Genomic DNA, 19660 nt, shown 5'->3' on the forward strand with positions numbered 1-19660 from the left:
TATTTAGTCTTCATATTACATTTAAGTAAATCATTTGGGGATTTTCTCCTCTAGCACTTACATTCTCTTGAAAAAGTTCAGGGTGCATCCCTCGTACAAAATGTAGAGCGAACATTAGCTGATCAGCCTGAAATAAAAGCAGTAAAAATGTATTTATATGTTCATCAAAAGTCACCTTTCTGTTTTTTTTTCTAAGTAGCAATATTTCATTAACAAAACACCTCTAATTCCACAGTAGTGACTTAATGACACATACCCTAATTCAAAATTGCTACATACCTTTGTAACTTGGAGACAAACACTAACCCCAACTCTGTATCTAAGTACATCTATATTCAAGTGAAGAAGAAAAAACAGGTACTTGTAACAAAACAAACATACTAAACAGAATCCCGTATTTTTTAAACTGTGCATAGGAAATGCTTGAAACCTTCTTATAGCAAATTTCTGAAACAGAATTTAAAAACAAAAAAAACCCCCAAAAAACCCCAACTGTAGCCTTCTGACATTTTCCTAGGTCTGTTGCATCGCTTGAATTTCAACCAGTCTCTGAGCACTGGAACAATAAATCAGGAATAAGGATTTAATAGAGCCATAGAATAAACCATGCAAACATTCAAGACAATATTTTTTAAAAGAATATTGGCTTGTTAAAACCGGGATTCCTATGTCCATACACAGAAACTTTCATAAACGCATTTTACCAAAGCTGTGCTCGAAAGCACAGACTACTGTGTAATGAAGTCAATGTGAAAAACTGGAAGCTGACACTCCGGAAAATCAGGACCTCTCAGAAACCTATATTGAGGCTTCCAATTTTCAAAGTCTTGCAGTAATCTGGAAAATGTATTTTATCAGACAATAGAGATATACTCATATTTTCTCTCATTAAAATTTTAAGTAAGTATAAGGAAGGTGGTACCTCTTTTCCTTTCAAGAAAGTGAAACATAACTGAAAAGCATAAAGCACAGGTGAATGGGAAGAAGAAAAATCAATGATGCATGGGATTGGGTTAAGTCTGCAAAGTACAGGCATCTCAGCCAGCTGATAAACACAACACACCTGCACTGCTATAGAAATCAGTTCTATTCTTGATGATGATGTTTGAATTTTCCATGGTGTGGTTTCCCACATATATGCCTTATGTGTACCTCAAAATGACAGCCTCATTGTCCTTAGCTTCAGAGAATTACCACTCTGAAGAATATTAAATTACCAAGAATACTACTAAAAAATTATTTGCATGGGACTTTTCAGAAGAGACAGGACCAAATATGAGGAAGCATACTCTAGGAAATATTATGTATGTGTTATAAGATGAATGTTTGACTAATATTGGCTTTCTGATCTCAATGCCTATTATATTTTTGAGACCAAAATTACGTAAGAGGGCCAAATTATTTTTGTTTTATCTTCATTATTACTGTTTTCTCAAACAGATGGCTTTTTACAAGCCTGACACATCAGCTCAGAAACAGACAGATATAAGAACAACATAGAACAAAAACATGGAGTAAGGGTGTTCGAGATGTTCATCATCTTTGGGATCCTCATGTGCAGTAAAAGTAACTTCAACTGCATCTGTATTTCAAATAATACAGATGTATTATTTAATAATTAACCATAATTCTGGAACCTAATCACTGGGTAGACTGACTAAACGGACATACATGGCTTAGAGACCATGTCCATACTAGTTTTAATTGCCCTTGGAATGACTGACCTTGGAAACTACCAAGAGGCTATATATAACTCAATTCATATGAGCCACAGCTGCTTTAAACTGGATTTGGGTAACTGCAGAAATGCATGATGGCAGTCACAACAAACTCTTGGCATAATTTGTATCTCTATGGATACCGATACATAAAGTTGTTGTTTGCTGCTTTAAATAGTTCCGTTTTATTAATTCTTTCAATTACAAAACCATATGGTACAAAGTATCCCCAAGGATACAATTAAAGAAAATAAAAGACATTATATTTTCTTTTTGCATGTATTTACTATTGGTTTTGTTACAGGGGTAAGACTGGAGAGCAAACAGGCCCCAACTAGCAATCAGAGTCAAACTGTGCAAAGCACTGAAGTTCTCTTTGTATTGATAAATAAACTATGTCCATGAACATCACATGACACTGAGAACAGCTGCCATGGAATGGCTGAAGTCTGCACCATTTGACTCTTTCATCTTCTCAGACAAGGTCTGTAAGCAAATCCAAATCCAAACTGCCTATTAGAATACTCCCTGGATGATTTAGGATCCAAAACTTGAATGGGAATTTTTTGGAAGAATGCTAACTGGCCCAGGCCAAACCTATGACAGCAACTATTTTGACAAATTAACAGTACAGGTGTGCCAGTTCCAGTGCTCAGGAAAATTTCTCAGCACCACTTCACTTACTAGCATACATGAAGTCTATGTACACACAAACATAAATATTAACCACAGACAGAAAAATAAAACCATCCTTTCCAATTCCAACACACTTGAAAAGGCATAAACTCTATCAGCTATTCCACTTATGAAGACACTAGTAAAGCCTCAGTGTCACAGTAGTCTTTAAAAATTTGCATGGATAAAAGGCAGAATCAGCAGTGGATTGCTGATGGTGTGAGAAGCTTATTTGTTCTCTCCACTATCAGAACATGATACTAAGCCAGATGGACCATTACTCTGAAGCTGCACAGTAACACACTTTCAGTATTTTCTAAACTCCAATCTGATAATTCACAGCGAAAATCTTTCCTACTAGAAATCTCTCTGTGCCTTCCTTTTGAAATCTTTAATCTTTTCTGATATATAAAAATAGCCATCTTCCAATATTCAAAAGACGTGATGACTTATTGGAAGGCTTCACATACTCCTGACTTCAAACACAGACATTAAATTATTTTGAGATTATTTCATGAGAACGCACTTGAACTTTGATAAACCAAAATCCTTAGAAATAACTGCTACTTCTGCATCCTCAATATAGTGTTGCTAGATTAGGGGGAGAAGGGAGGAGGCATAAAATTTTCCAAGATCTCTCCATTCTCACTGATTAAACTCCAGACTTTCATGATTTGTACTACTGCTCAAATCATCTATGCAGTCCTACTATGCATTCTTCAGCCTAGTACTATGAGACAAACACCCACTGTTATGACTGTTCCATGTAAAAGTAAAAATTAAAATTGAAAGTGAAAGGCATATCTATCCTAGGTTTTCTCCAAGAAAGCAAGAAGAGAAAAGCCAGCTGATTCAAATACAGAGCAAACAAGAAATACATTAAGAACATTATATGGAGGAACAGGGGAACAGAGAGAAACAAACAACCTAGCAGAGGCAGACAACTGGTGCGGGTTGTGAAAAGAGAAAGGAGAGTATTACAATGGGTTTTTTCGGTTTCCTTTTTTTTTTTAAAAAAAAAAAAAGAAAAAATAATCACATAAAATCTTATCATGACAACTAGGTCAAACATTCATACTTAGGAATGCCAGAAATAAGAGCAAACAGAGTAACAGTGCTCAGAAGACTGCCAAGCCTGGGACTGGCTATGAAGCCAGAATGAGGCAGAGATGAGGAGCCAGAGGTAAAGCAGAAATAGGACTAGACTGAGAATAGCCTTGTCCATTAGAAACTGCTCTGTGGAGAAATGTGCATAAGCAGTCTTAATTCTGTCATACCCTAATTTTTAGTCCACCTCATTTTGCATGTTAAATATTGCAAGTGCAATTTTTTTGTATTGTATTACATATGTACTGACACAATACTCCTTATTTGAAGTAGATCAAATGTTGGTTGCTGAAGGAATACTCAAACCCAGTGCACTGTATAAAAGCCAGAAAAAAATACAATCTTACCTTAAACAAACAGCGACAAACATATTCATACACTTTATGTTTCAATGAGCCAATAAGTGACTTGATTCTCTCCTCAGTGTTACTTGAATCCTAAAAAGAATGTTTGGATTTCAAAAATTCATGTGGAAGTAAAAATCTTTTTATGTACCTTGTAAATTTCAGCAGAATGACACAAATAATCTGGATTCTATGTGACACTTACTAGTTCTAAAAACATATTATTGAACTCACCTGAGTTATCAATGAGCAGAGAATAAAATGAGTTCATGCTGAAGCATTAAGAAATTAATATTTTGGCCTTGGATTTTTTGACTGTGAACATTATACAACATTATATATAAGGTAAATACATAGAGAATGAAATAACAGTTTCTTCTCCTAATATAAATATACTTGAAATCTCAATAGTTTTCACTTGGTAAAAAATTGCTTATGTATTAAATGACTATATTTAATGTTATTAAACAGGTATATTGACATTAAGTGTAGTTACTAAACTTTCAGCCAAATTTGGCCCTACCGAAGTAGAAAATAATAAATATATTCTGTCCTCCAAAGCTTACAGACTAAAAGACTAATTATAACAGGAGAAAACTGAAAGATAGCTAGGATAAAGGAAGAAAAAAAGTGTGTGTGGGGGAAGAATGTGAGGGATGTAACAGTATGAGATTTATCAGAAACAAGTTCCTTTCTACCATGCTGGAATTTGAAGAGATGAGTTTATAAAGGAGGGCAATTTGGATTCGTAAGCTGATTTGACTAATACCTTTCCCATGTCTAAAAGATAGCTTGGGAAAAATGAAGAATTGAATAGAGGAGAAGAAAAAAAAGGAAGAAATAAAGAAACCAGAACCAGAAGTTGAGCTTTAAATAGGTAATATAATAGGCAGGAAGAAAAGAAGTTATGAAAGAGTGTGAAAGTAAGAGCAAGAACTTAGAAGCTCATGTTGTGGAAAAGAAGTAATAGGTAAAGAACTTTATAGAGGGCAAGTTCACATAGTCAGAACCATGTTCCTAGTAATGACTGGAGTTGCAGTAAAGTTGTAAGCACAGATGCCAGAATAAAGGGGAATCCAAAAGCGACATGATGAAAGGCTGGTGAATGCCTTTTTAAAGTGGAAACAAAAAGAAATAAGATGAATTTTGGAGATGCTGAATAAAAAGAAAATGCATCGTTACTCAGTGTGGGTTTTTAGACCTAAAGAGTGAAGTGACAAGGAATAAATCCATAATTCTTTCAGTAAGAACATCCTGGCCATATATATAGAAAAGCAAAAATTGCATTTTCAACAAGACAGACTGCATGCATGCTTACAAAATGTATAAAAGTAGATAAAGTTTTGATCTTCCTTCAGGTAACTGAACCATGTAAAATATAGGTCTTTTCCTATTCTACCTCTTACTGATAGAATTAGCAGTATTTGCAGATTATACCATTAATTTGTTTAAATAAAGCCTTCAGTAAAGTTATAATCAACCTTATTTTTCCTAATTCACCTCAGACAAAAAGCAAACCTGAAATTACAAATAAGAGTTACTTTGGTTTCAGATGGCACAGCAATTTTACAATTTATATGTAACGTAACATCATTAAAAATTCCATCTGCACATATTCTGAATAGCTAAAGAACAGTTCAGCATGACTAATTATTATACATTTCATCATGAGTTATTATACATTGTTTTCTAAAAATGTCCAGAGCAACTAACAAATTCTGAGGATCAAAGCAGATTGATTCTTCTGCAGCATTAACAGCTTCAGGAAAAGAGAAAATACCTGCTCGCTTTGCAAAGCCCTTTGGAAAAGCCGCAGGAAAGCCGCCAGACTAAACCGGTACATATTATTAATTTTGGACAAGTCAGAGATAATAAAGTACATCTTGCTGGCACTCTCAGCTAAGGGGAGATAGGCGTCCCTCTCCTGCGGATAAAAACCCCATACATCTATTAACAAACCAGGACATTACTGCCATCTACCGGTTATCGCATAAACACATATTCATCCCACTGAAAAAACATTTGGATGACTCACACTGCTTTGGAAAACTGAATCCTTTCCCATTCTCCAAACTGAGGGACATGCACTCAAGACTTCAACACTGTCTTTAGATTTCAAAATTGGAAACGATTTTAGCAAAAAAAAAATCTTAAAATTATGAAGAACATTTTGGAAATTAATCTCTAGGGCACTGAGGCCTCTTCCTACCACAGAACATGTCCCAGAATTCAACAGAGAATTTTAAACTAAACAAATTAAGAACACAGAGGAAAACTGTAATATGTTACAAAAACAGCATGCAGATGAATAGCATTACCGATCATCTAAATTTTTGCAATAGCAAGTGATATATATTAAGTAAGAACATCCATATGAGCCATATTGTTTGCAATAGTAGATGGCAAAAATAAAGTCAAAACCCATTACTTGCCAATAAGTCCTTAAGGAAAATTCCTTTAATTCAAACTGGCAGACTTTAAATTGTGTAGCTATTCACCATGTGTAAAACAAAGGAATTTAATGACTGAAAATGCTTTCAGTACTTGCATATCCCAAATATCTTTTACTCCAAAAAATTAATTTAGTGTGTTACTGATCGTATACTCCTGTGGATGTATATACCCTCCCTATATAGAAGATGACCATTTTTAGCAGGAAAAAACAGCAATCAAAGATTAAAAGAGTCTTCTACCTTATCAAGGAAACTCTGAAGTCTGTGAGATTCAGCAAGTGATTCTTGGATGAGTGCACTACTTGCTTTAGTCTGATTCAAAGATTCAATCAGATCCTTATTTTCTAGTATATTGCCCTGTGATGTTGCAAGTGTCTGTAAAAAAAAAAAAAAAGTCATCTATGTTACATTAAAAAAGAAGCTGTAAAGTAAGCATTTTAGAAGCTGTCCTTCATTCTGACCTGTACATATTTCTGTATCATTGAATGCATCAAGAGTGCTAGAAAGAGGTGGTTACTCCAAAAACTGAGATGTTGTTTTAAAGAAGCATGGAAAATAAAACCCAAGAACAAACTCAAACAGTCCAGATAGCCAGGTTCTGAAACTTAAGTCATCAGCAAGCTTTTGAGAATGATTTCTATGATCAGAGTCTTACACGCTCATATTCCCATGGTAAATACAAATTAGGGTATTTTTTCTTCTCTTTGACTACCAGTTTGACCTGAAATTGGATACTTGTAATAACTTCCTGTACCCAAGCATTCATATATTTATTTTCCTTCAGAAACATTCTAATATCCCCTATACAATTTAGTTCTCATTTCCAACTAAGATGAATATTCACAATTACAACAATTTCAGTTTTGTAATCAGAGATCCCTTCAAAATCCTTGCAGTTACTCCGCATTTTCCCTGAGCTCTTCTGTGCAAACAATTACACTTCTAATAAGAAATAGGAAAAGCTTCAATGATTCACTATTATTTAAGGTTTTTTATTAACGTTTGGTAAATATACTTCAATACAATTTTTTAGTCAGACAACAACACAAAATTGGCTTCTTGTCAGTTAAGTCAGTTCTGAACAACTACCTGCAGGACAGCCTTTCAGCATATTTGGAGGTAGAGTTCTCTAGCTGAAAAGAATTTAGGACAAGATCATCTGTCTTTTCAAGGAGTCCCATTTTGCTATGATGAATCATAGTGTGAGCTATGAGGTAGCCACAGCATGTATATCTTTACTCCAAAGCTTTCGGCAGAAAACCAGTACAGTACTTCAGATGGAATGCTAATGTTGCTTTAGGATTAACTTGAATTGAGCTAGATCACCTCCAGCACTGACTTCTTTTTTGACAAAGTCCACTTAGCACCTGTCAGTTTCCACTGAGCTTTAGGTTTCTTTCTTCAGGGTCAAAGAGTATTCTGATTTCAGTGCTAACAAGAATGCCAAAGCTGAAACCAACCTCAGTATTAATACTTCGCCACTTTTTGTTGCAGATATCTTAGGCATCAATTACTTGACATTTTGCATTTGACAATTCAGATTGGACAAATGTGAAAGATTTTGAAGTTCCAAGATCACACAAGAAGTTATTTCTAAAAAGTGGACATTTTTTTGTTGCATCTCTGAACTCTCAGCTTCTGGTAGACATTAAGATGTTAAACAATGATCAATTTTGAATATGGAATTTTGTTAGAGAACAAGTTTCCCTCTGCCTATAAGAGAAATCTGCCCCATCACAGTTTTAAGAAAGGTTTGAGCTAAGTTTTTGAGACTTAATAGGGAGTTTAATAGAGACAGTAAATGTGGAAATTCAAATCACATTAGATAATTATGTGCAAAATTCTAGAACTGAGCTATTAATGGCCAGTCTAATAAAGTTCAATTTAGTACTTTTTGAGGAATCTGTAAAAACAATTAGCTTATGCTCAAGTCCTTTGTGCTGGATACTGCAAAGTTCTATGACTCAGCTACAGGGTTTTGAGGCAGCAGGTCAATCTCCCTGCATCTATGACATTTTAGAAGGAAGGAGGATTTGAGGATCCATTCTTATGGGTATGAAGTACGGTTTCTGTGAAATCCATGACAAGATGCAAACAAAACAGGAAACAGTCCTCTTCCTTGGAAGCTACCTTTTCTTATAGAGGTGTACAACTGTTTCTGAGCTCAATTACCTTCATTCAAATAAAAAGGTAAACTTAAAATTGAGAATATTAACTTTAAATATGAGAAAGGAAAATGTTAACTATAAGAATATGATAGTTCATTGCTAGTAAACAATTGTGGAGGTTTCAAGTTTTAAATGTCTCTCAACAAATCTTTCCATTTTCTACAGGGGATTTTTCTTTCAGTTTTTTTTTCCTTTCACAACACAGAATCATTTCTCAACTTAAGAAAGTATCATTTGACATGAGTCATGACATTAAAAAATGTGGCATTTTTAAAATAATTTGAAAAAGAAATAGTATAATTTTTAACAAAGTTTTCTCTCTTTTCTTGCATTAAAATTAATCAATCTAAACCACAATTCATACATTTAACTTTGATGATGCTTAATGTATTGAAACATTACAGTTTCATGACAGATGTACATATTTTATCTACTTTACTCTCCAACAGCGCCAGGCTAATAATGCTACTATTTTCTCAAATAAAAAATTCTGAGAGTGCATTATTCCAACACTTTCACCTTCTTCATTCAAACACATAATAGTATTAACACTTATTGATCTAACAGATATAAAAGAGGTAAACTTATTTTACCTCCAAAAGAGATTCCTCAAGTTTAGCTAACTGTATCTTCTTATCTTCTTCTTGTTGTAACAGTTTTGTCTTCTGCTCTTCCAAATCAGGCTTTTCGTGCTGAATTGTTAAAGCCAAAAGCTAAAAAGAAAGGAGATTATTCAACAGGATAAAAAACACTCTAACATTTCATAATATATATTCATTAATTATATAGCATAATATATATTGATTAATCATATAGCAGTATATAGTCTATATTTTGGAAAGGAGACTTCCAAGGGTTTACTCAGTTGCACTAGACATCCAACAGCTTTAAATCTATGTAGATATCCAGGATATCCTGCAGCAGCAAGTATAACTCAGTAACTACTGTGGAACTTGCCCTTGTGTATAATGGCAGATGCAAGCCAGGTGAGATACTCAAGGACATCTCAAAAGGCACTGGATCACTTTATTAAGGACACCGATTCACACCCTTTTATGCTGAGACCTAAACCTTTGCACCTCAATCTGAATCACATCTGTGTTTAAATGATCGGCAGTCTTCATTAGTGTATATACTGTTATCAGGTATAAAAAGAAGTAGGTAATAGAATGCACAAACGGGAAAGAATGGTAGCAAATTTCTTTCCAGCAAGTCTACCAAAAGTCAAACCCCTCTCCTGCCAACAAAGAGAGAAAACAAAAACCAAAGCTTTTTCTTCTGTATTTCCACTTAAAGAGGGGGTCAACTCACTTGGTTACATTGTATGATATCGGTTCCCTATGTCCAGTGGAGGGAGGAAATCCATATGGTTATCCATGCTTCACATTTTGAATTATATCTTACTTATCAACATCTTATTTACATCCCATTCTAAGCCTCTTGTTAGTTTGGAAAAACTTGTTTCATACCAGATAAAGAGGGTTTTTTCTCCCTTAAATTTATCTCTTTTTTTTTTTCCCTCTTCCAGCTGTGTGCTACATTTTGCTTCCTAAACATTACAAAAAAACCTCAAAAGCTACTAGCATTTTTGAGGAAGTAAAATACATAGCTTTTTGGTTTCATTACATCTTTCCAGTACACAAAGTATCTTGATGCTAGCATTACTTTCTAACTAGGACACTGGAGGGCAATAACAGAAATGTTTCCATGGTACCGTAAATGCATCTTGAACAGAAAACAAGCTTAGGAATTAATCTGTTGCAACTGAAGTCAATGAAACGGTTTCCATTTTCTCTGTTGGACTCATTACTTGGTTCCAAAGTGCATAAAAACAAGATTTTAAAATTTAAATTTAGTTTCAGCATCAATTTTACCATTTATATTTGTGTGCTAGAAAATATCTCCATGACCATTAACGCAAACTGCATCATAGGGCTTCTTCCAGAAGCTGGATGTAGCTATGAATGTCCACTATGCACTGTTTTTATTCTAAAAGCCTACCTGTCCTCTTAAGCCACTTCCTGTTGTAGTAAAGTTTACTTCTGTAACAATAGAAGAAGCATCAGGTGGAATGAAGGGATTTGGATTCCTTGTTGATAGAAAAAGACGGAACTCTTCATTATAATCTATCTTTTTTTCACCTATTTGTATAGTGTAACGGGGTCCTGTAAATAATAAATAGATGTTATACTTACTCTGATTGGAACATTCTAGAATTACCTGAAGATAAAGGTATTTGTGCAATACTTTATGACCAATAGACACAAATATATTTTATAAAATTTATTTATAAATTGTTTGGAAAGAAAAATAATTTTTAAAAATTTAAGCACATAACCTATCCTGCATCGTTAAACAAAAAAATGCAGCAATATAGCCCTAGTGTAATCAAGTTACATAGTGAGAATATTTAATACACCAGGATAATTGAATTGTCCTTACCCAATACAAAAAGCATAAATGGCAAAAAATGGACTTGAAGTAAAATTAATACTAATGAATCTTTGAAATTTTCAAACAATGAATAGGAGACAAAATACCACTGGAAAATCCCCCATTTGTGTAAGAATCCTGTCATAATTTAAATACATTTTCATTTACACTTCCATATAGGTACACCACTCTACCAAAACACACTAGCCATAATTACATATTGGCTAACTAAGATGGTTCAACATTTTCTGCATGTGATCCAAAACCATTAGATTTCACCTCTGGATCTGTTACATTTATTTGTAGAAAGTTGATGTTGCTGTACAATCATAATTCTATTAAAATATTACTTTCTATGATAATTGTTATAGAGAAAGTCTATGAAACTAAAGATGCTGGAATATCTAGTCAATAGACTGAAAGAAAAATATTCCATTAAGAAATACGCCATAAATTTATCTTGTTATAAATACATTTAATTTAATCACAGTATGAAAGAAAATTAATTTATTAAATTTCTGCTGTCATGGTTTCAATCTCTGTTTATACTCCTAATGTTTTGACATTTCTCAATACACCTGTCACAGAATGAAACTATATGTATGGCCTCTCACCACACTCCCTCCAGTACAGGTTTCCATTCTAGCAGGGTCAGAAAAGCATAGACTCAAACAATCACAAGACTAGAGTAAGATTTTGCCTCCTGATACTAAAAAACAGGGAAGAACAGAATTATAAGATGAAAAGTTTCAAAGTGAAAATTTCTTTTCCAGAGAAATTTCTGAGGTGGCATAGTTAGGTCCTATTTTTAGCACTGGGAGCAGATCAGAAATTCTCTAAGTATAATTCTCTTGCTAAAACACTGGTAGAGATGAAAATCTCACACCAATTTTGCTTCTGTGCCAAGGATCAGAATAAATGTTAGGCCTATGCTGTAAAGACATCAAACAGAAAATGGAAGCTATACAAAGACAAATTTATTTCAGTATATATATATATATTCACATTTTTCTTAATGTTTCATTCCAAGTAATGAAAAGATGTACAGTCATCACAAGCAAAATAATGTAGACAGGCCCCCACCTCCACGTTTTGACAAACAGGAGTGTGTGCTTGCTTGTGAAGTAACTGAAAAGATTCAAATAGTGACCCATTCTCCCTTTTCAAAAAACAGGTCCCTAGTTTGGACTTGCACAGACCTAGCATTAACATAGCTCATAAACATGCAAAAGAGGATGCCTGAGTGTTATGAGGAATTTCCCTGAATAAACTAGTATATTTCAATTTAATCTGCTTTCTTCACAGTTCTGCAGACACATTCATCTCTTAAGTTGATTCCTTGAGTAAAATCAGCTAAGATGCCTGTAATACTGTATCTCTGCTTTCCGAAGTTCAGCAGAAGCTAGTGAAAAAAGGAAGTTGTAAAGATGTTCTACCTAGCCTCCTACAAATCCCTGAAGTCACCACTTTGGTGGTGCTCTCAACTCTTACTGAGGATAAACAAGCAAGCACATCTGTAATGGAAGAATTGATTTAAGCTAACATTTTCTTGTCACTAAACAGACATTTCCGATATAGGAGACAAATGTATCTAAGAACTCTACAGCATTAACATTTTTACCATGGATTTACACTTAAAAGAATTACTGCTACCTCACCCACTATTAGATCTCAGTATTAGATGAAATGACAGCAAAAAGGAGTCTTGAATTATTTTCAGTGCCCAAAGTTCACACTGTAAATTACATGCACAGACTGTGGTACATGCTGAGGATTCAACACTTGAGGCAGAAATATAATTATTAAGGATAACATAAATATACTTTAATTACAATAATTCAGAAAGTATTTAAACATACTTTGTAGTATTTTTTAATCCACTCAATTATTTTGATATAATTTCAAAATATGCAACATAATTCAATATAATTCATGCTGAGATACTTACATCATTACTATCTATCTTTGCTACACTTTCAACACAATTTTTCATATCCGCCTTTTTTAAGCAACTAAATCCAAAGCAGTTATATAGAGAGTTATATAGAGTAAATTATCTCTCCAAAGCAGAGATACTATAAAATGTAAATGTTTTTTTTTCCCTTTCATTGCATCAGTTAGGAAGACTCCGTCCACCAATTTCCACCATTTTGCTGATCTCTATGACCCCCTCCATTTCAAAGTCACATCAGGGACAGGCCTGTGTGCCTTCTTTAGTTTTAGGCAAATGAAAGAGAAACAGCAACACCAACATTCTAAAACTCTGATTTCTAACTGCACAACCAGTTGTGCAATTTCTGGTCTATGTATGGCCCAAGTTCCTAATTTCAAACTCACAGTTTTACTTATCACTAGAAATTAACTTAAAATTTAAATTGTGAAGAGTTGATAAAACCACTTTATTCTAATTCCAGTCAAAAAAATCTTTAAATACTTTTCAATATTTTTCCACTTACTGAACAAGAACATATCTCCAACGTATTTCATACACTGAAGTGTTAGCAGCAGGTTAATGTTAAAGAGGAAAAAATTACACAATACTCATGTTTTCAGAAAAATTGAGTTTTATATGATATATATAGATCTAACCTACAAAAGCTTTGAGCAAGCATTTGTAAAGATCTTGGTCATTTACCTTGAGCAACAAGATCTTTTCTTAGCAACGGGTAAAGTACAGGCTCCACTCCATCCATTTCCTGTATAATAAGTGTTTTCCCAAATCTCACTGCTAGCTCAAGAGCAGTTAGGAAGTTGGTGTCCTAGGCAAATAAAAATAAAGTCCTTTGATTCATGTTTTTTTGAAATATTAACACTTTGGCATTAACAGGAAGACATTATACCAGGAGTCTGAATCTAAAAATCAGTAGTATAGCTGAAAAATTCTATTACAAGCATCATACAGTATTTCCGGGTTTAGCCACAAGTGTTTAAATAAGTTTGATCTACTGAGCTACTGACATACAGGCAACCTACTTAACATGCCTAGCTCTCCAAGTGCTGTACCAGAAGAAACCAAGTCTATCATAGGTCTTGGGCCATCTGTCAGGAGCACCTGGAAGTCCTGGCTAGTTAATGCACCTCAAATGTTATTAGGTAGCTATGTCTCAAAACTGAATCAAGACCTAAGGGCAGGATTCACATTGATATTAAGGTATCTAAATGCAATCTTTTGTATGTAGGTGTCTAAACATGCACATCGTGTTTAAGATTTCATTACAGTCAATGGAGATCCCAGACAATGCAGACAACAGAGCCTAAAAGGTATCAAGCCAATCAGCTAGCAGGGGAAGCATTAAATTACCAAAAGATATGTATCTAGTACCATCAGAGAGAATCTAAAAGGCCTGCACAGAGCTGGCAGGGATCTGTGGAAGACCTACCTTCTGTTGAAGCAATATCTTGAGGACAAGGCAGGGGTCAGTAAGGGACTTTTGAATGGCACTAGATGCCTGACTACATGTGTGCAACTGTACCAAGCCTCACCACCCATGTAAACAGTGACATGTAGACAATTAATCTTGGGTACCTTAATCTCAAACTGAAATTCAACCTACTATTTCCAGTGTAAATAATAAAACACAAAAATCCTAGGGAAGAAGTGTATACACACTCTTGAAATCCAGTGAACTGCAACCAAGAATACAAAATACCTCCCTGTTTACAAATCTTTTACTATTTCCCCCGCAGCAGGAAAAACTGATATTCTTGGAGAGTGCAGCACAAAGAGGCAAACTTGTAGAAGTAATACCAGATGTTGACCATGCAATTTTAAATACTCTGATCTCCTCCTTGAGTAAACAAATTTTCAGTATCATGTAAGAATCATTGTAACCTAGAACTCTGAGAAAGTATATGCTTCATGGAACATAACCCCATTTTTGTTGACTGCTATCACACCCTTTTAAAAACTGCTCCCCAAAGTCTGGAATAGAGTGAGCTCAAGAAGAACAGAATTGTAAGACCAAGAGTAAATACTGCACCTGTTGGTTAATAACTTCCAAACGTGATTCCTTCAAATGTGTCTTCAACCATTCAGTAGCCCGGAAAGAAGGGTCTATCAAAAATGGGCAAACTTTACTCTAGGGGAAAAAAAATAAATATATATATGTATTTTATTTTTTTTTTTTCTGAAATCTATTTTGTTTAAGAATAAAATTGAACGGAGTCCTTTTTTTACTTCCCCAAACTAATGGTTTAGTAACTTTAAAATCTTTTTCATTAACAAAGTGTTTAAAGAAACAGTAACTGCCTAAAAACAAAATGACAACAAACAACAGTAGAAGGAATTTTATGTCTTTTATTTTATTTCTTCTTTTTTAAAAAAAAAGACCAAAACTCTCAGGTGTTTGCCCTGCTAAAGTTAGGCAGTTCTTCATCTTCTCTTAAAAACAGGAGTCTCTATTCAATTAGTATAATCTACAGCTTTTGTTATTCACAATCGCTTTGAAACTTTGAAGAAGAGGTGTTATTTTTCCTTTTTCTTCCTGTAGTGGCAAAGGTACATTACTTCTGGTTTTGGACCTCAATGCATTTTAGAAAAAATAACGAATATAAGTATTTTGCATGCATAAAGATACAAATAGCATTTTACTTGTATCACAAATCCAGATCTCAAACTTGCAAACACTTCAATGTAGATTATTTTGGTGATATTGCCTAGTAACATGTATACTGACAAGACAGCACGTTTTCACTTTAATAAAGCCTTTATTAATGTGTGGTTCTCATACCAGTTCTGTGGAAAGCTTTACTATTTTATTACATTATATTAAGAGATGTTATGCTATACACATTGCTTTCTAAACGTTGAAACTTTAACCACTGATATACTAATTATGTAAGTGCTCAGAACTTATACAATGGTCACAACACAGAGTGATCACAGAGATGGTAGTTAAGTGGGGCAAGAGAAGAGAGACCTATTCACAGTTGACATGTGCATTTAAGATTTCACAGAATCACAGAATGGTTGAGATTGGAAGGGACCTGTGGAGGTCATCTGGTCGAAAGCCCCTGCTCAAGCATGGCCACCTAGAGCTGCTTCGCCCAGAACCGTGTCCAGATGGCTTCTGAGTATCTCCAGGAAAGGAGACTCCGCCACCTCCCTGGACAACCTCTGCCAGTGCTCAGCCACTGTCACAGTAAAAAAGTGTTTCCTGATGTTCAGACGGAACCTCCTGTGTTTCTGTTTATGCCCATTGCCTCTGGTCCTGTCACTGGGCACCACTGAAAAGAGCATGGCTCTGTCTTCTTTACACCCTCCCTTCAAGTATTTATAGACATGGATAAGATCCCCCGGAGCCTTCTCTTCTCCAGGCTGACCAGTCCCAACTCTCTCAGCCTTTCCTCATAGGAGAGATGCTCCATTGCCTTAATCATCTTTGTGGCCTTTCACTGGACTCTCTCCAGTACATACATGTCCCTCCCATAATGAGCAGCACACAACTGGACACAGACCTTCAGCCCTGGCCTCAACAGTGCTGACTAGAGGGGAAGGATCATTTCCCTTGACCTGCTGCCAATACTTTGCCTAAAGCAACCCAGGATACCATTAGCCTTCCTTGCAGCAAAGCCCATTACTGGCTCATGTACAACCTGGTGTCCATCAGGACACCCCCAGGTCCTTTTCTGCAAAGCTGTTTCGCAGCTGGGTGGCCCCCAGCACATGTTGGTACATGGAGTTGCTCTTCCCCAGGTGCAGGACTTTACAATTCCCCTTGTTGAGCTTCATGAGGTTCCTGTCAGCCCATTTCTCCAGACTGTCAAGGACCCTCTGGGCAGAGCTTGACCCTCTGGTGTATCAGCCACTCCTCCCAGTTTTGTGTCATCAGCAAACTTGCTGAGGGATTAAACATGTATTTTCAGCAGTTCTCTGGTTCAGTCTGATAGAAGAACACTTTCAGGGTTGTTTCGCTGTTTTTTTTTAGATTCTGAGTCCTACTATTCCAAACAGGGTAACTACACAGATCTCAAACTAGAAGACAGGGAAACGCAGACAATATCCAAGCATCAAAATATGATGAGCACAAAAGCTTGAGAACTGTACTGCAGATGACATTGCTAAAATACCATGTCCAATTCCAGTTTTGAAAGGATGCTGAAAAAAACTACACAAAGAAACTTATCCGAGCTGAGTGAGGGCTTGACAAAGCTTTTCAGGCACAGTGAGATTTTTAAAAGCTCAATATATTCAACTACAGAAAAAGATGAAAATAAGATTTGATTATAGCATATAAGTAGCTTTAAGGGTACAAAATGGTATTTATTGACGAGCTTTTTAATCAAACTGAGAAAGGGTTAACTAGATCTAACATCAAGATGATAAAGCAAGATAAATTTAAATTGGAGAAAAGGCTGTAACTGATTTGAGAGAATCAAATCATCAGTCATCCAAGCAAACTACCTGTGGCAAATGCAGATTCTCCTCATGGTGTTAAATCTTTACTTTCTAGCAGATCTGATAAATGACTACATCTTAAATACAATATTATGTACATAATTGTGCGATTGCATATGTATATTTATTATATATTATATATCTATATATAACTATATGATAAAACTGAATCATAATTGTAAGCATAGTATTACAATTCTTTTCTCAAGTCTATTAGCTATTGGCCTTAATTTAATGGCATTTTGTATCCTATATCACAGAGCTAATCTGATGAAATCTGAGGGTTTAAAATCTAGATGTTTTGAAATGTATCTGCATATAGCCTTTTCCTTTTTTGAGAAAAAAAGTATTAGAAATGATATGTCAAAGTGAACATATATAGGACATAATCTTCCACTGACTGTATTGGTGTTAATGATTAGTCACTCTTTAAGCCTGAATAGACCGATACCAGGTTTTATCTTTTTGACATGTGGAAGAAAATTGTAAAAGCAAAAAAGAAAAACACGTATTTTCTTTAACTGTTTTTTTTCCTTTTGCGACAGAATACCCAGAGTTACAGAAGTATTTGTTTCTCTGTGTGTGTTCTGTGGTGCTAATAAAATAACACAAATGAAATAGTTCAAAATTCCAGAAAGATGCCATGTTACTGAAATTTGTAGAAATTTAAATACTTCCAAGACAAGACAAAAAAACAAATTTACCTGCAAGATGACAAGAGCATTTTCTATTGAAAGGTCATCTGAAGGTAAACCTTCACTTTTCCAAACTAACTCCTCACTTTCTGTACACAGGAACCGCCGTAAATCGAACTCTGATAAATGAAAGAGTATAAGTTTGTGCTAGTATTTATAGTCTGCGTAATTTCTAAGCATTTACCTCTCTATATACAGTGGAGACTCTGTCTAACACAGTGCAAGCATGTAGATTTCCCTTAAATTTATTATTTTATTGCTTGAACTTATTACTATTAACTAGCTGATGTTATAAAAAATATTTAATGGTGTTATTAACACACATAAATAAAAATGATTACTGCAAAAGCAGAAGCATTCAAAATGCATTGGCAAATTTACAACAGTTAATGTGAATACATTCATTCATGTAAACTTTTCTTTTTAAGCAAGGACTATGGAGCTAAATTGTAGGGTTTGGCGTTCGGAAGATCTCGCGATGTCAGGGAAAGTTAGAGGGTTAGTCGCAGCCTTATGATGTGTCTGTAATCCCGCCTACCCTTGTTAGTATAAAAGGAATTAACTGCGCAATAAAAGGCGGAAGTTGGCGCTCACACTGTGTGTGCTATCTGTCTCTTTCCCTGGTCCGGGCCGACCAGTGATCTAATCGCGGCACCTTGATATGCGGCGAACGCTACACTAAATCTTAAGAATTTGTAAGTATTTATAATCTTAATAATTAATAGGATAATCCTAAGAAATAGTCAGTCTGTATACACAAGTATTTATTGAGTAAGAAGATTTTGTCACTTTTCATTTGGGGACAATTGAGACTGTTCGTTAGAACTCATTGGCATTTCTCACTTCCTCAATCAAGCTTAATTACTTATACACACAGACTCAAACAGACACACACACACACACAAAATTACTTTCAAGGCCTGCTGATTTGGTCCATTCATCCAAGCTGGTTTTCCTCCGATCCTCGGGAGCAGCAGAGAGATAGGTAATAAATGCAGCTGCTAACTGAGCTCTTTTAGGCAACGTAGCCAGTTCATCTGTTATCTCTGACACCTTAAAAAAAAAAAAAAAAAGTACAGATTGTATAGGTGTATTGAAAACAAAAACTATGTTAATATTTCTCATCGGTTACTAAAAAATCAGAATTAAATTTGCCTGCTATTGAGAATACAGTTGAGACAGTCTCTCTTCTTGCATTTCAGGTATCTATACCTAGCTAAGCCACAGCAACACACACGAAAGTATGGGAAAAGTTCTTTTTAGCTCTGGGCTAGAGCATAGACAGATGTTTCTGAGAATTCAGCTACTAAAAATCTAAGAATCTGATGAACAGTTCACCTTGTCACTTATAAGCAAATGGATAAATAGTATTATAGTAAGAAAAATAAGAAATATGTGACCCTAGTCACAGTCAGCTAGTGAGTACCACTTGCAATATGTATACAGACACTAAATACTATATGTATCTATTACACTGAAAAATGCGATTTGCTGCAGACATACATGGTAAAATATATTTATCATATATCTCCAAATAATTTATCTGCACTACATCACCACTGCTTTGAAACGTTCCAGTATTTTGCAGAAAAACAGAGTGTATCAAAATAATATATGACTGCCATAATGGGTTTGAAAGTACTGCCACTTTTTCACTTTAATCAAACTGA

At 34.9% G+C, this 19660-nt stretch overlaps 1 protein-coding gene across 2 annotated transcripts in view; it reads right to left on the reverse strand.

The window, feature by feature from the left end:
- Positions 1 to 19660, reverse strand: part of DYNC2H1 (dynein, cytoplasmic 2, heavy chain 1) — a 185457-nt gene that overhangs the window by 100224 nt on the left and 65573 nt on the right. Inside the window, exons 62-72 of one of the 2 annotated variants that reach the window (XM_010562118.1) lie at positions 18902 to 19043; positions 17992 to 18109; positions 16645 to 16657; positions 14879 to 14977; positions 13534 to 13657; positions 10467 to 10630; positions 9059 to 9178; positions 6538 to 6672; positions 5625 to 5768; positions 3848 to 3937; positions 62 to 127 (exon numbers count right to left, since the gene is read on the reverse strand). In XM_010562118.1, the coding sequence (XP_010560420.1) occupies positions 62 to 127; positions 3848 to 3937; positions 5625 to 5768; positions 6538 to 6672; positions 9059 to 9178; positions 10467 to 10630; positions 13534 to 13657; positions 14879 to 14977; positions 16645 to 16657; positions 17992 to 18109; positions 18902 to 19043 (1215 nt within the window). The remainder of the gene's footprint in view (positions 1 to 61; positions 128 to 3847; positions 3938 to 5624; positions 5769 to 6537; positions 6673 to 9058; positions 9179 to 10466; positions 10631 to 13533; positions 13658 to 14878; positions 14978 to 16644; positions 16658 to 17991; positions 18110 to 18901; positions 19044 to 19660) is intronic. The other variant, XM_010562117.1, reaches the window with a different exon arrangement.

The sequence above is a fragment of the Haliaeetus leucocephalus genome, unplaced genomic scaffold, assembly GCF_000737465.1.
Source record: "Haliaeetus leucocephalus isolate CR32 unplaced genomic scaffold, Haliaeetus_leucocephalus-4.0 Scaffold155, whole genome shotgun sequence".
NCBI lineage: Eukaryota > Metazoa > Chordata > Aves > Accipitriformes > Accipitridae > Haliaeetus > Haliaeetus leucocephalus.